At 39.5% G+C, this 15,443-nt stretch overlaps 1 protein-coding gene across 1 annotated transcript in view; it reads right to left on the reverse strand.

Annotated features, from left to right (window-relative positions):
* SVEP1 (sushi, von Willebrand factor type A, EGF and pentraxin domain containing 1) overlaps positions 1 to 15,443 on the reverse strand; it is a 153,843-nt gene that overhangs the window by 92,623 nt on the left and 45,777 nt on the right. The window contains exons 5-6 of the mRNA XM_006771225.2: positions 5,969 to 6,127; positions 4,901 to 5,080 (exon numbers count right to left, since the gene is read on the reverse strand). Of these exons, the coding sequence (XP_006771288.1) occupies positions 4,901 to 5,080; positions 5,969 to 6,127 (339 nt within the window). The remainder of the gene's footprint in view (positions 1 to 4,900; positions 5,081 to 5,968; positions 6,128 to 15,443) is intronic.

The raw sequence follows: 15,443 nt of genomic DNA on the forward strand, positions 1-15,443 counted from the left end.
TAGTCTTTTAGAGAATAGTCTATTATGTAGTAGACAATGTAAGAGCTTGCTCTGGTTCTCAATTAAAAGATAATTCGATTTTCCCCAGACACACACTTTCTGTCAATCTCAAATTACTATAGTATTCATACTAACAATAAAATAAATCTGATGTTACGTGAAGGATTCTCATTGTTGTTTGAACCCTTTCTCAGAAAAAAAATACCTCCACGAAATTTGACGTACTGTGATGTTGTTGTATAGCTAGTTATTATTGAGAAGTCACAAAGAAATCCTTACAAGTTGGTAATGAAATGCATAACTCAGGTAAAATTGAAAAAGAGGATAAGTCCTTACGAAGAGTATATAAGAGGAATAAGAATCAGAATCTAACACTATAAAATATTAATGATGTAACATTACATGTGTAAAAGGCTTTATATTTTACACTGGTCTTTCATTTTAGCCTCAATATTATAAACTTTTTTAAGAAAAAAAGACACTAACATTATTCTCTGTCCTTATAATTAGATTTAAATTAGATCTGTAAAGTATTACTCTCTCCATACTACCCAGCCTAAAAAGAAGTGAATCGCCACACAATGGCTGCTTTTCATTTAATTCCAGATGCCCCAACTATAAGGCACACCATAATTTTGAGCCACTAATAAAGAAATGATAATATCTATAAACACTTAATGCCACTATAAGATGCATCTCAGTTTTAGAGATATTTAAATATGGGGGGAAAGTGTTTTAGAATTAATGAAATGTGCTTTTTCATAGAACAATAAGTAATTAAATCCCCTAATGATGAGCCAGAGGAAGAGTCTGAATATGAAGTATCTCCATTCAGGACAACTTTTTACACTGGAAAGTTAGGTAGCTGTCTTTGGGAGTGAAAATGAAGGGATCTTAAGAAGATCCACGGTCCTGTAGCATATCTCCTTCTTTGATTAATGTTCTTTTATTTAATAACTAGAGGCCTGGTGCACAAAATTTGTGCACTGGGTGGGTGTCCCTCAGCCCAGCCTGCCCCCTCTCACAGTCTGGGTGCCCTCAGGGGATGTCCTACTGACAGCTTAGGCCCGCTCCCGTGCGGAGCGGGCCGAAGCCACAGTCTGGATGCAGCAGCTCAGAACACACACCCCTGGGCGGGCAGCGCAGCATGCCTGCCCACAAACCCCCGGTGGGAGTGGCCTCAGAGCTGGGTGGCATGAGGACTGGGGGCGGGCTCTGAGCCTCTCCGCAGCCGCTCAAAGCCTGTCCCCAACCCTGGTGTGTGGTGTGTGGTGTGTGTTGTGTGTCTGCTGGGGCTGGGGGCTGAGCTGGTCGTGCTCTAAGCTGGTCATGATGTCCGGCCTAATTTGCATATTTCTCTCCTATTATATAGGATAGGATACCAACTCAATAATATAAAAGAGAACAAGCCTGCTTTTAAAAAATGCAAATGCATAATAGGAAGTGACACAAGCAGATCATCAAGGTGCCTATTTATCAATGTACTTATCAATATGTGTATTTGTTCAATCATTCACCAGAGGTATAAGCAAGAATTGAAGGGGAAAAGGTACACTCTGTGCTCACAATGAACTCCATCTAGCTGAAGTGACAGACAAGTTACAAGTGAGTGCGGTGGTCTGTATTGTAACAAGTTGGCTCAGCTGAGAAACACCTCATCATAATCTCCTCCTGTGGACCAGGTAAGGGCTGGTCAAAAGAACTTTCACTAGATTTGGAAGGTGGGAGGAAGAGTAGCCATTGTATCTCGACTCAATGTTAGACAAATGCAGACATGCCCTGTGGGTCCCAGCTTGTCTTTGCTCGTTTCCACCCCACATCCCGACTGCTGACCCTGTTAGCGAAAGGTGGCGCCAAGTTCATGGCTGGCCGGGTTCGTGGCTGATCATCAGGGTGTGGCTACACGGAGGCAAAGCTTCTTAGACTCCCTGACACATTTCTCCCTTGTGATCCATTTCAGCAGCTGGACGGCTTGGATTCCCATACTGGACTGGCAGTTAACTTCTCTGATATTCCAACTTCTCTTCTGGAACTTCCATGTTCCAGCTCCTTCCAAAACTGTGTGAGGTCTGATTCCTAAATCAGTCCCTTATCCCCCAGCATGCATGGTGTTTCCTGTGCTTTCCTGCCTGACCCTGACACAGAGCACAAGGGCTAGAACGAGTGGGGGACAGGCCTGTGGACACACATGCAGAGGTTAAATGTCACCCCTCTGAGCCGGGGAGGGGGTTGGCAACGGGGAGGGTTTCTACATAGGAACCAAGAGCAAAGGCAGGATGATTGAACAATCAAAGCTGTGGGAATGCCGGAAGCCGGTCCATCCTTGCTGCTTGACACAGTCGCTGCAGGGAAGAAACATCTGCACAGTGTATGTTTCAAGGGACCTGGCGTATATGGCATACTGTTCTTAATATGTTTGCTCACCTTCTTGGCGCTATGTGTTTTAACCAAGGTCACCTCTCCGAGAAAGGTTGTTTCCCCAGGTAGGGATTTTCCCCTGAAGTTAGGGAGGGAATAAAACCTCTTAACCCCTTCCCCAGCAGAAAGGGAAGGCTTCCTGAGAGGGCGTGGCCATGTCTTCTGGATGCTAGGGTAGGATGTGGATTGTGGGGGATAAAGAAAAAGGACCCATCCTTATCCTAAGGGGGTGTCTGCCTGCTTTTCTCACTCTCTTTGGAAGGCCAGTAAGTGGAAAGTTAAAATGTAATGTTTTCCACCCTCTACAATGAGGTCTTTGGAAGAAGGGGTAGAGATGTTAACTGTTGACTTTATAGGAATATTTCTTTTAAATTTACATGCCTTTTTTCCCCCAATTTCAGTTTGCATTCAATATTATTTTGCATTAGTATTGGGTGTATAGCATAGCGGTTAGACAATCACATACTTTACAAAGTATTCCCCCTGATACTTCCAGTCCCTACCTGGTACCATACATAGTTATTATGATATTATTGACTAAGAGATTTTCTGTGATTAACTTTTTCAGTAATGGGATGTGACTTTTTACCATTAGAAAACATGTGCTGAAAATGTCTTCCCACATAAAAAGCAGCATGTCTGAGTTGAGAGACCTAGGGTCTACTGTTTTTCTTTGTCTTCTAATATTTGGAGTGGCTAGTAAGGGGCAAAAGTTTCTATTTTTCCAGGGCATTCAGAAATTTCACTAAGATTATTTCCAGACATGGATCTGTTTTTAAGATTTTTTTTTCTGGCACACAGCAAGTGATTTTAAACTGAACATCAAAGATTTTAAATGTGTATATTTTCAAGATTTCTGATTAGAGATATGTTATGTAATCTTCTGTTAGGGTTTATCCTCCACTCCATTCTCTTTCTGGATTCCTAATACAAGAAGAGTCTATTTCCTGTGACTATTCTCATGTCTCTTTAGACTTTCATATATTTATTTTAATCTTTGAAATTTTGCCCTATTTTCAGAATTCATGAGTTGATTTTCTACCTTATTGACTCTTAACTATGTCCATTCATTATGTCAGCAATCTTTTTGTTTGCTTGTTTCCTAAGAAATGTTTTTGCACTCAGATTACTCCCATTTCTTGGAATTCTGGTCTTATTTTAGTAATGTAACTCAGAGATTCCATGTTTCCCCTTTCTTTCAGGTCTCCTTTGATCAATTTTCTAATTCTCTTCATTTTTTCCTTGTCTTTTCGTAGGTGTAAATGAGAATCCGGACTGGGACCTGACTTAGGCAAAATCACATTTATAGATGGGATCATATCATTAGCTGATAAAAATAAACAGAGGCGGTCTCCTGGGGTTCACATGTGACCTTGCGGTGGTGGGCTTCCCTTCTGGGTGCGGGAGCCAAGAGAAAACCAGAAGACAGAACTCCTTACCCCAATCCAGTAAGCTGAGCGATGGGGGGTCTGGGCATAGTCAAATTCTCAGCAAAGTGTATTGCCAAAGGATGCCAAGGGGATGGGGATAGGTTGCCAGATTCAGAAAACAACAACAGCAAAATGCCACAAATTAGCATATCTAATTAAATGTGAAAATCAATAAATAATTTTTAGTATAAGTAGATCCCAAACTTGGTATTAAATTTATACTAAAAAAATTATTCGTTGTTTATCTAAATTTCCCATTTAACTGGGGGTCCTGTATATCATCTGGCAGTCCTAGATAGGGGGTGAATACTGTCTTTAGCAGCTTCATGGGCAAGGATTCTCAAGTCCTTCACCTTGTTCCCCTCTTACCTTTCCTTTGATAGCTTTCTCTTCCAACCCTACTGGTGAAACCTTAGGAAGTTGCCCGTGCAGCAGTTCTAAGAAGTAGGGAAGTTGATCACAGAGATGGCAAGATTGGAAGTGAACTTGGGTACCATTCTGTTTGTTGTTTCCTTGTATTTAATGTGGGATCCTTGGGTTCTACCCGAGTTACTGTCCCCTTTTCTATGGGCCTGACTGCTCTTTGAGATTTCCCTTTAGCAAATTCCCACTTTCTCTAGCACGCTGCTATTCCAAGTGCAGGTTAGAGATGGGTAAGTTAGCTAATTGCTCCTACTGCAGGCTATTGGTGTGGTTCCCTAAGTCCCGCGATCACAGCAGGCATCAAAATCCCCTCTGACCATCCCAAAACTTCCTCTGGCACCCAGTCTTGGCTGCTTAAAATCCGAGGTTTAGGGTAACCTGTCCATTTCCTTCCCAGGCAGGCCCTTCCTTTGCTTGTTCACAGAAGAATTATAAAGGGCATGATTCATGATGATGTGGTCAATTGAACTTAGTAGTTCTAACTTCAAACTTCCTATAATTTTTTTTCTTTCTGTGGTCTGTGGTCTATGAAATTAAAAGAAACAAAGAACTTGCTGGTCCATTAGAGTTTAAGTCAAGGAACTCAAGCAAGACAATCAATAAACAATGTGAATGGGCAGTCTGCATACCTTTGCAGTAGCTCTCTGAACCGGACCACAAACCATTGGGTTGACACAAGAGGATGCTGCTTCCCACGAGGTCAAATCCAGGGTGACATCGGACCCCACAGGCTGCATTGAAGTGGTTGTGGCAAGTGTTTTGGATAAAGTAACCGTTTTCTGGAGGCTTCAGGGCAGGGCAGTGCACAACTAACATTTATAAAAGTAAAATGAAAAAGCAAAGTTAGACTTTGTCTATGAAGTATCCACTACCTCCCCCGCACACACTTTTGGGGGTCAAATCTAGGGTGATGTTGGGCCCCACACACTTCTTTGGTTCAAGAGGACAGTGTAGATATGGCTAATTTACCCACAGAATTCCCACTTGCATTTGAATTTCTAAGCACGTACTGTATCTGGAAGAACCCATATGTCTCATTTCCAATGGGTATTTACTCCCACTTAAAATTTAAAAACAAAGTAAATATTATTTGGTATGCTTTAAACATTTTTATTTTGATGTATATTTGGATATAAAATTTTCTAGTTATTAGCCTTCCTATGCCATTAGTTATTTTCTTTCTTAATTAAGGTAACATGAAATAAAAACCAGATACGGTCAGCAAAGCGGTGTCTGCTTCAAATCTCAAGAGTCGCAGTTTCTTGTACACGTTGTAGGCTAATTGAATGTTTTTAATTTTTGATATGAATAACACTGAGACACTTACTCTACTTATAAAAATACTTTCTTTAAATGAATTTAACTATCACCCAACTTGTTTGTTACTCAACGTTGTTGTTAAAAAATTTTGGCTTTTTTCTTTAGATTCATTTGAGATCTTTTCCAAGTGGATAAATCTTTCTGTTTTCATAGTTATATTACTCCTGGCTCAGATCTCCTTTCTCCGGAGCAAGAAATGGGTGTGTTCAGTGATAAGAAATGCTACTTAATAAGAACAAAGACTCCCCCCACCCTGATATGATTAGAGAAAGAAATGCTAAAGATCATTTTTAAATGAATTGGATGAAAATACCAGCATCTTATCCCTCCAGGAGACCCACTTTTCTATTTCCTGTTTGCCCAGGGGGCAGGCTTACCCTCGCAGGTCTGGCCGGATGCCTGGAAGCCCTCCTTGCAGACGCAGTCCTCAGGGGACGTACTTCCTGGTGGAGAGGTGTGATTTTCATCAGGACACGGAAGGCAAGTGCTGATACCGCCTGGCACACCTTCTGGTTTAAATGTCCCTGGTGGGCAAGCTGTGGGCAGGCCAGAAAAGTCCGTTTTATGTGGTGCATCAATTGATAACCAGCAACATTTCTGAGACTCATTAGAGAGGAAAAACCGAACAACAGCTTTTCATAGTAAAAATCATATAATTCAAGGAAGGACAGTTGCTACATTTGTTTTGTTTTGTTTTTTAAAGAATGATGGAGTTTGTTATTTGCAGGTTATGAAGTAGCCTCTTCTGTCCCACAATGAGTTACAATTACAACACAGCACAGCATGGTATTCTGAGCTTTTTTGTGGGAAAACTCCAAATAGCAATGCATATAAAGGGACTAAAAGAAACGAATGACACTGGATGCATAAAACATCATCATAATAGGTATGCTCCATATTCCATCTCTGCCCTCCCTAACCTGTGTAGCTTCATCTTCCCCACTGCACCCCCAGCACCCTCTCCCAGCAGATATACAAAAAGCACTAAGCCCATACTTTCTGTTCTGAGCCCTTGACAAAGGACAGGAGAAACTAAAGGGCTTGAGGAAGATAATTCAACTGATGGGAAATAGGCCCTTTGAAGAAACAAGAGTTAGAACCTTGCTTTCCCCAGGCTGAAGGAAAAAAAAGAAAAAACATTAAAAGCAGGATCTAACTGATCTTGCTGCATAGACTCCCTTTGCACTGACAACATGGCTTTGAATTTGTCACTTACTCTCTCTGGAGTTACACATCTGTAAAATAACTCAAAGTTAAGAATTCAATAATGAAGAAATTGTGGAATAAAGGGACTGGTAGTGCTCAGTTAAGTCAATTAAATGTAGCTCAGTCAAGTATGCATTTGATTCTTTAAAAACAATAGCTACTAAGTACTGTGCACCAATATGATGACATCTTATGTAAACTCAGTTAATCCTCACAGTTTTATAAGTAATATTAATAATTACAATGTTATTCCTGAATGCATTAATTTAATTGTTTTATGACAATTTTAAAGATGAGGAAATGAAAGCTTAAAGAGATGTGAGACTTGACTAATATTACTCAATTAGTAGGTGACAGAGCTAGAATTTTTGTTTAGACCATAACATTGATTTACTGGTGAATTTTTATGACAAAAATTCAAAATTACATGTATCTTGCTCTTAATTAGCAAGTCAAATATTTTTAAATGGTAGCATACTCCCTCTTTCTATTGCTATTTGTTTAAGGCCTATTTCCAGGTAATAAGCTTTGACTTATTTATTTTTTTAAGGTTTACAATAAAATTGAAATAAAGGTTGCAGTTGCAATTTAAAGAAAATATTTATGCAGCATTTATGTCCCAAGGACTATTCTATGTATTTTAAATATTATCTTTTTAATCTCCTTAAGGACCTATGAAGCAAATAATATTATTAATCTCAATTTATAGATGAGAAAAGTAAGGTACCAAGAGGTTAAATCCCTGCCAAAGTTACACACTGAGTAAGTGGAAGAATTGGGATTTGAATCCAGATTATCTGGATCCAACAGCCACGTTTTTGTTTTTTTGTTTTTTTGGTAATCCTCATCTGATTTTCGGAGAGAGTGGAAGGGAGAGGGAGAAACAGAGCGAGAGAAACATTATAATATGCTAAAAATATAATCATTATTGAGAGACAAGGTTTATAACATAATGTAATTATTAGAAAAATAACACTAAAATTCTTGATTATATTTTAAAACAGGGTAACATTGTTGCATGACATATAGTAGAAAATTCTAGAATTAGATTGATTTATTATTAAGAATGAGAAACATTTTAAAAATAATTATAATGATAATATGCAAAATGCTTCAGCAGAAAGGGAACATTGCTGCAAAGCATGATATTATTAAATATTGAATTATTATTGAATTACTCATATTACTGAGTATTTCTTTCTAGAAAAAGTTCAATAAATATTTGTGCAGACCCTCAAGAAGATGCAAGACTACATGGTCTCCTTTAAACAGATATCAGTAGCGGTAGGAGAAAATGATTAAGTTATAAATGCACAAATGGAAAAGAAAATATACACTGTAATAGCAAAATTAAAATTGTCATTGGATGCAGTAAAGAGAAGCCGTAAAGCTCCAGAACAACAGAACTGAGTAGACTCAGGAGAAGTAAGAGTTGTGATATTAATGCAAGTCTTTATTCCTTACCTGAAGCTTAAGAGAAAAAAAAAAAACCTCATCAAATTCCAGGCAAAATTAATAAAAAGTGATTCACACCCAGGATAAAGAAAAGTATCACAAGCATCTAGGTAAGAAAAACAAGTTACTTACAAATGGGAAAGTCAAACTGGTATTTCGTTTTTCCTGTACAAAAACAAATGCCAGGAAAAAGACATACAGCTACACGGGAGAATATTATAAACCCCAATTCCATATCTGAGCAAGTTATTGGTAAATATGAGGAAAGAGAAAGACATTCGAGGATATGTATGATTTCTGGAAATAAAGATGCATTTCACTGATTGAAAATAAAGAGCTCAGGTAGGGGGAAAAGACAATAAATTGCTTGAGATTAAGTAACTAGTGGAACATATAATCTATTGTCAAATCTCTTACATAACTGTGAAAATGAGTATCAAATAAAGCCCACTGTTATAAAGAAGGGCATACGCTCCCTTCTTTATAGAAAAAAAATGAAAAAAATAATAATCTCTGTATAACATAAAGAAGAAAGGCTTAGAATATGAGAGAAACTGGGAGATGGGTGAGCCGATGGAGAAGGCGATGCTCTCATTTCCTTTCATATACATCAATGCGATAAAACAGAAAAACATAGCTTCCAATCTGCACATGAAAATACACATAAGCACGAACAGAAAAAGAATGCATAACCTCCAAATCGGCAGAGGGGAAAAAAGAACAAAGGTAGGAAAACATAGGAAAATAAAAGAAATATTAGAAACAAAGGTGATGGGAGAGTATCAAACTCATCAGTCATCATGCCTGTCCCCCAGAGTACGTTACCCTTACTTCTGCTCTCACACACGTCACACTGTATGTAACATAAGCACTTGTCTCTCTCTTTCAGTGGCAACATGCTCTTGGAAGTTCAGTCTTCCAGTTTTCTGACCCCAGCCTTTACCCATCCCATGGCCCGAGTCCGCAGTCAATCAATCAAAGGCGGGCAGGAGAACAAGCTCTGTTGGAAGGTGGAGGGTGGGTTGAGTTGGAAGGAGGACTAAAGCCAGAGACACTAACAACGGGGTGAAGCGAAAGAACATTAGGCTTGGAGTCAAGACAACTGAGTTGCAATCTTGGCTCTCCCACTAACAAGCTGTGGGTCACTGGCAAGTGACTTTGTTTTCTTTTCCTACAAAATACAGAAGTTACAATTAGTAATGCCTATGACATTTCCAATGCTAACATTTGGTGATTCTATAAATAGAATAAGACTGAAAAGTAAGTTAAAAATACCTTCCATATTAGCAGTCAGATTATGTGTACAGATTTTATAATTTATTTAAAAATAATATTACACAAAAAGGAACTAATCTTACTCTGTTACTCTCCAAAACCTTTTGAGTAATCAAGAATTTACAACACTAGAGCACAGTGTTTTGGATAAAAATATACAAAAGCACATTTGGAAATGTATTGTGAAATTCATAATGATAATGGAAAACAGATTTGAGAACTATTTAAAGGCATTGCACAATTCTGGTGGAGAGGTGCAATCAAACTCTTTGATTCCCAAGGGGGGAAAATTCCTCATCTAAAACCAGGCAAAAGTGAAGAGATGAAACAGACTGTGGTTTGAACAAGTTCCACAAGTGATGGTAAATGGCTAGGGTATGTTTTTTTTTCTTTTTAATATGAAATGTTTCCTTCCTGGAAATGAACCAAATATTATTTCTTAATTGCTGTTTTTGTTGTTGTTAAAATAAGCACTTTCTCTTTTCAGAAACATCTTGGCGGGTACCAGCTACTATTACTGGAAGTGTGATTCTGGAAGCTAACATTAGGTTTTTCTTCAGCTGATAACTCAGTTCTTCGGTGGAAGTAAATTAAAACAGCAATAAGTTTGGGACATGTAAAATACAAAGAAGTCTTCATTCTCTGTAATCTATACTACCCACTAAATATCAATTCCTTAAATGACTATTTTAGTTTAATATTAATTACATTATACAATAACTTACATTTCATTAAATTCTTTCCTATTCATAATCTAAGATTCATTTTTTAAAAAATCTCAATAAATATTAACAGCCTCTGTTTCTTCTATGAAGGACCAGTGGCATCAGCTGCCTATAGGCAGTGCCCTACACAACTCCAAGGGTGCTCATTCATGTAGATTACAAAAGTATCCAGGAGTTGTGCAACTTAAAAGCCCTAGTTCCTAGTATACCTAAGTAGGGCACCAAGCAAGTTCCTGGGCCCCCAGAGAAAGGCTCTTTATTCTTACCGTATTATGCTTCTCAACCTTGTGGATTTGTTCTGAATAAGGAATCTGTTCCTACAAATAGTTGTGCTAGGATTTTTGTGCTAGGAAATGTTGACACTATTGTAGATATCTGCTATTTCCATCCCCTTTGCCCAACTCCACCCACCCTGCCTCCCCTTCTCTTGGCCTTCATCACAGTACTGTCTCTGTCTATGGGCTCTGCATATATGTTCTTTAGCTAATCCCTTCACCTTCTTTATTGAGTCACCCCAATTCCCCTTCCCTCTGGCACTATTTTGAGCACAGGAATCCACTGCACTAGGAGAGAAACAATTTCTCCAAAGTTGAGCCAATATGTTCACAAATATCTATACTAATAAAAGCATAATATGCTAATTAGACTGGATGTCCTTCCAGACAACCTTCAGGACAAAGCCGGGGCTGCGAGGAAAGCCTGGGTCCCGGGTGCCAGAGGGAAGCTGGTGCCGGCAGCCAGGGGAAGGAAGGCCTACTCTTGCATGAATTTCGTGCATCGGCCTCTAGTAAAAGAGACAAGCACCTAGACATACATACAAGGAGGTTTTGGTTTTTTTAATTAGACAAACAAGATGCTTTCTATTTCCATCAATGAATTAGGCGAGGAGACTTGTAACTGCCCTGGATTCTGCATATCCAAATCTGTGTGAAATGAATTAGCATCCTGCCAATCACCCTGAGATTGCTTAGCTCATTTGGCTGGAATACAGACGACTGGGAGAAAACTGAATGTGCGCAACTGTGTGGTGCCATAGCAGCAAATGGCTCTAGCTGCAGGACGCCAGGTTGCAAACCTACACACCTGCTCAGACTAGAAAGGAGATTACTGATGGATTAGGACGAGTCTCTCAAAAACCAAGAAACAAAACCCTCAGAAGACTGTGTCCAAAAGAAGATGCATCAGCAGTTAACTGTCATATGTTAAGAATTAATACATGAAAAAAATTTTAAACTCGATAGCTCATTCTCATATTAGTTTACATTCCCATCATCAGGAATAAAAGTACACGTTTTACTGTACTCGCATTAGCACTGGGCATTACAGTTTTTAAAACTACCAATTGATCATTATTTAAATGTGAAGTCCCATGAATTTCAGGGTAACAGGGTTTCTACTGATTCAGACGTGTGTAGGCCCAACAGAAGTTTATTTGCAAAAAGGACTTGAGAGGCTTTTGGGAGAAAACTTCCACCATAGGAGTGATATTCAAAGTGTTATAGCCCAGAATGGCACGACATTTGCTCAATGAGAAGCAGGCACAGTGGTGGCATTAAGCAGAGTTCTGCAAGCCCGCCTATCTGCCAAAAGACTGGACTGCCAGTGAACCTAGAAAAGGGGTTGGGTCAGTAAAGGGGCATTCAAGGGGCTCAGGGCAGCAGCTCTTTTAAAAAATATATTTTTTATTGATTTTTTTTTTACAGAGAGGAAGGGAGCGGGCTAGAGTTAGAAACATTGATGAGAGAGAAACATCGATCAGCTGCCTCCTGCACACCCTCTACTGGGGATGTGCCTGCAACCAAGGTACATGCCCTTGGATGGAATCGAACCTGGGACTTTTCAGTCTGCAGGCTGATGCTCTATCCACTGAGCCAAACTGGTTAGGGCAGGGCAGCAGCAATTTACCCACCAGTACATAAGTATTTCAATATTGTACCAACTTTTACAGCTGTACTGATGCATATCTGCTGAATATCAGCCTGTCCTAGGAAGAAGAAAACTGCTGCACATTGGACCTAATAACACTTGACCTGAGCAGTCAGAAAGGAAGGAAGGTTCTGAGCATAGTTTGGTGTTGACACATTTGTTTCCCTGTGGGTCTTAATTTAAAGAATGGTAAGTTATACCCAGCTGGCATGACTCAATGGTTGAGCATTGACCCAAGAACTGGAAGGTCACTGTTTGATTCCTAGGTGGGTCACATACATGCCTGGGTTGTGGGCTTGATTCCTGGTAGGGAACATACAGAAGTCAGCTGATCAATGATTCTCTGCGCTCTCTCTCTCTCTCTCTCTCTCTCTCTCTCTCTCTCTTTTCCTCCCTTCCTCTCTGAAATCAATAAAATATATTTTAAAAAGAATTATTAAAAAATAAAATAGAGTGGTCAGTTACGAGTAAAGTCTCAGGCCATAGTTGCCTTTGGTATTTTCTTTCCTCATCTCCTCTACCTCACTTCAGTAAGACTTTAAGGTCTTTGGGGGTTTGGAAATAAAGATTCTATCAGTTGCTGTTTTCCATGTCCATTGTTGCCACACTAATTTAAAACATTATTTTATGACTTGATTCTGTAACCTCCATACCTACAACCTCTTCTTTGTCTGGCCACAGATGCCAAATTACAATTCCTATAAATGAGGCTCTGATCATGCCACTTTCCTGTTCAAAAATCTTCAGTGGTTTGCAGTTGCCCATTAACCAAAGGCCATCTCTGTAACCTGGAATTTAAGTCTCAGCACAGGCTGGTCCCTACTCCTTTCCTTTCTTGTCCCCAATACCATCATGTTCATATATTAGCCTGTGTTTCCATGTATAGAAGCTACCTCTAGTCCCCATCACAAGTCTGCACTTTCCTGTCTCCACAATACACCCCATTTCTAACTGTCCACATTCTATCTTTGAAGCTCAGTTCAAATCCCATCAACCTCCGTAACTAAATGTCAATATTTTTTGAACAGCTATAGCATTCTGTATATCATATCTTCCACATCACTTTTATTTTCATTTAACATCAGTTGCTTAGAGCTGGATTAACCACAGTTCTTAGTTCATGACACACATTCTGACTTCTTTCTAGTAATTTTTTTTCATAATAAGCTACTTTAAGGCAAGTACTATACAGTAATCATATTTTCCAAAGTACCTAAAAGATCTTTGATAAATAGTTAAAGGTGCCAACAAACATATTTAAATGACTTCCTTCTGTAGTGTCCATAAAACCTGTTTCAAAATGATCCATTCTGTGTGGTCTAATCTATTGCACCTTGAAGTACTCCACTCAGCTAGTAATTTTTTCCTCCCATATTCCCATATTAAAATGTTTGGATTATTTTCTGAATAATGTGTGTATAAATAAATTGCAATTATTTTACTTTGGCAACTGTAATGCTTTCAACACATTAAAGTTTACCAGGCCACCACCTTTCTCCCCTTTCACCTATTAAAGTAGGGTGTGGTGCTAAGGATCGAGTGAGAATCCTCAGATGGGAATTCTGCTAATTATTACTAGCTCTTACACTGTCTTGCCTTCTCTAATTTGTGTAACCAATTGGAGAGTGACACCAGAACCATGAATAGAAGTGAAGGGAGGTGTAGAAGCAGTGTGATGACATTCCGGACAGAGGGATCAATATGCGCAGACCCAAAGGCAAGAAAGTGAACACTTGAAAAAATAAGAGTTCACTCTGGTTGGCGTGCAGAGGAGTGAGTCTAGAAAAGTGAGTGAGTGCCAGACGTCACATTCAAAAGCTACAAGTTTATCCTTAAAATAATAAGAACAATGACAATGTTTTCAGGTTGGGTGTTTGTCAAGATCACTCTGGATACTTTTTGGAGAAAAATTTTGAAGGATATAATTTTTCATTCTCAGTCACATGGTATGTTTCACTCACTCCCATATATCCCTACAGATAAGGATGATTTAAGAACTTGGAGCTATGATTAAGTAATGTTTTTGCTTAATTGTGTTTATGTTTTCCTCCATAATTCTTACAAAAGTCATCACGGGGCATAAGGAATGTGATAAGTGGAGATCACTATGCTTCCACAAAGGCTATTCCTAATTAACACACAGAGCAGCATCACTGCTGGATTGATAGCACCAGGAAAAACCTGTCCACAGAGAAGACATGGTGCACACAAAAGCAGAGGAGTCTGTCCTCAGAAAGATGAAGTAAATAAACTTTTCTTAGTCTTCCTACTAAGTACAACTAAAAACCCTATGCGTTATATATAAAATAAACAGAAAATGGCATAAAGAAGGCAGACCAGTGAGGGAACTAGAGATACAAAAACCTTCATGATGGTGTGCTCCTTGAGCTTCCTTCTTCCCTGCATATCCCAGACTCAGAGAAGTTGGCAATCCCAAAGCATGAATGGGAATGGGGGAAAAGACCCCAAAACAAAACAACTAAAGGATGAAGAAAATAGCAGCCTTGCAAGATAGGTCACATTTAGATAATAACCACTGAACTCCTCTACCCTACCTAGCTGAACACCACAGAAAAACTGTGGTCCAACCTCAGCCATTCCAGGCAGAGGCTAAGTGGAGCCTAGACTTCTCCTCTTGCACAGCTCTAGTGAGCACCCCAGTGACTCTGCCCGAGTGGTATCAGAGAAGGTTAAGTAGACAGAGGGGTCCTTTATGCTAGTGGCGACCTCAGGGGTGAGGATTGTGTCTCACTTCCACACTCACCCAGAAGTAGCAAGGGGTCCCACTGTAGTGGTGTTACAGTAGGAGAGTCACGACTTCCACCACCACCCAGCAAAGAGGTGACCGCCTTGCAGTGTTAGTGGAGGCATGTGGGGAGCCACAAAGAGGCCCTCCTAGCCCTCCCAGCCAGGATGCTATCAGTGGCGGCTTAGCAAGGAGCCAGAACTTCCATCTACATCCAGTGGTAATGAGGACCCCTGATACTGGTACACATACTTATCAATGGCAATGGGGGCAAAATGAGGAACCTGAATTCTATGTTCACCTGGCAGAAACAAGGCAGTGTTTTTGAGGAATGTTTACATAATATTCTTAAAATTCTCCAAAATTATGAAAATGGAGAATAGATTAGCAGTTGCAAGAGGTAAAGGGGGCAGCTAGGGGTAGGAGGAAAGAGCATATTATGGGCCATACTGTATCTTGCCTGCATCTTGCCTGATTGGGATATTGCACTATAGTTTTGCAAGATGTTAGCTTTGGGAG

The sequence above is a fragment of the Myotis davidii genome, unplaced genomic scaffold, assembly GCF_000327345.1.
Source record: "Myotis davidii unplaced genomic scaffold, ASM32734v1 scaffold64, whole genome shotgun sequence".
NCBI lineage: Eukaryota > Metazoa > Chordata > Mammalia > Chiroptera > Vespertilionidae > Myotis > Myotis davidii.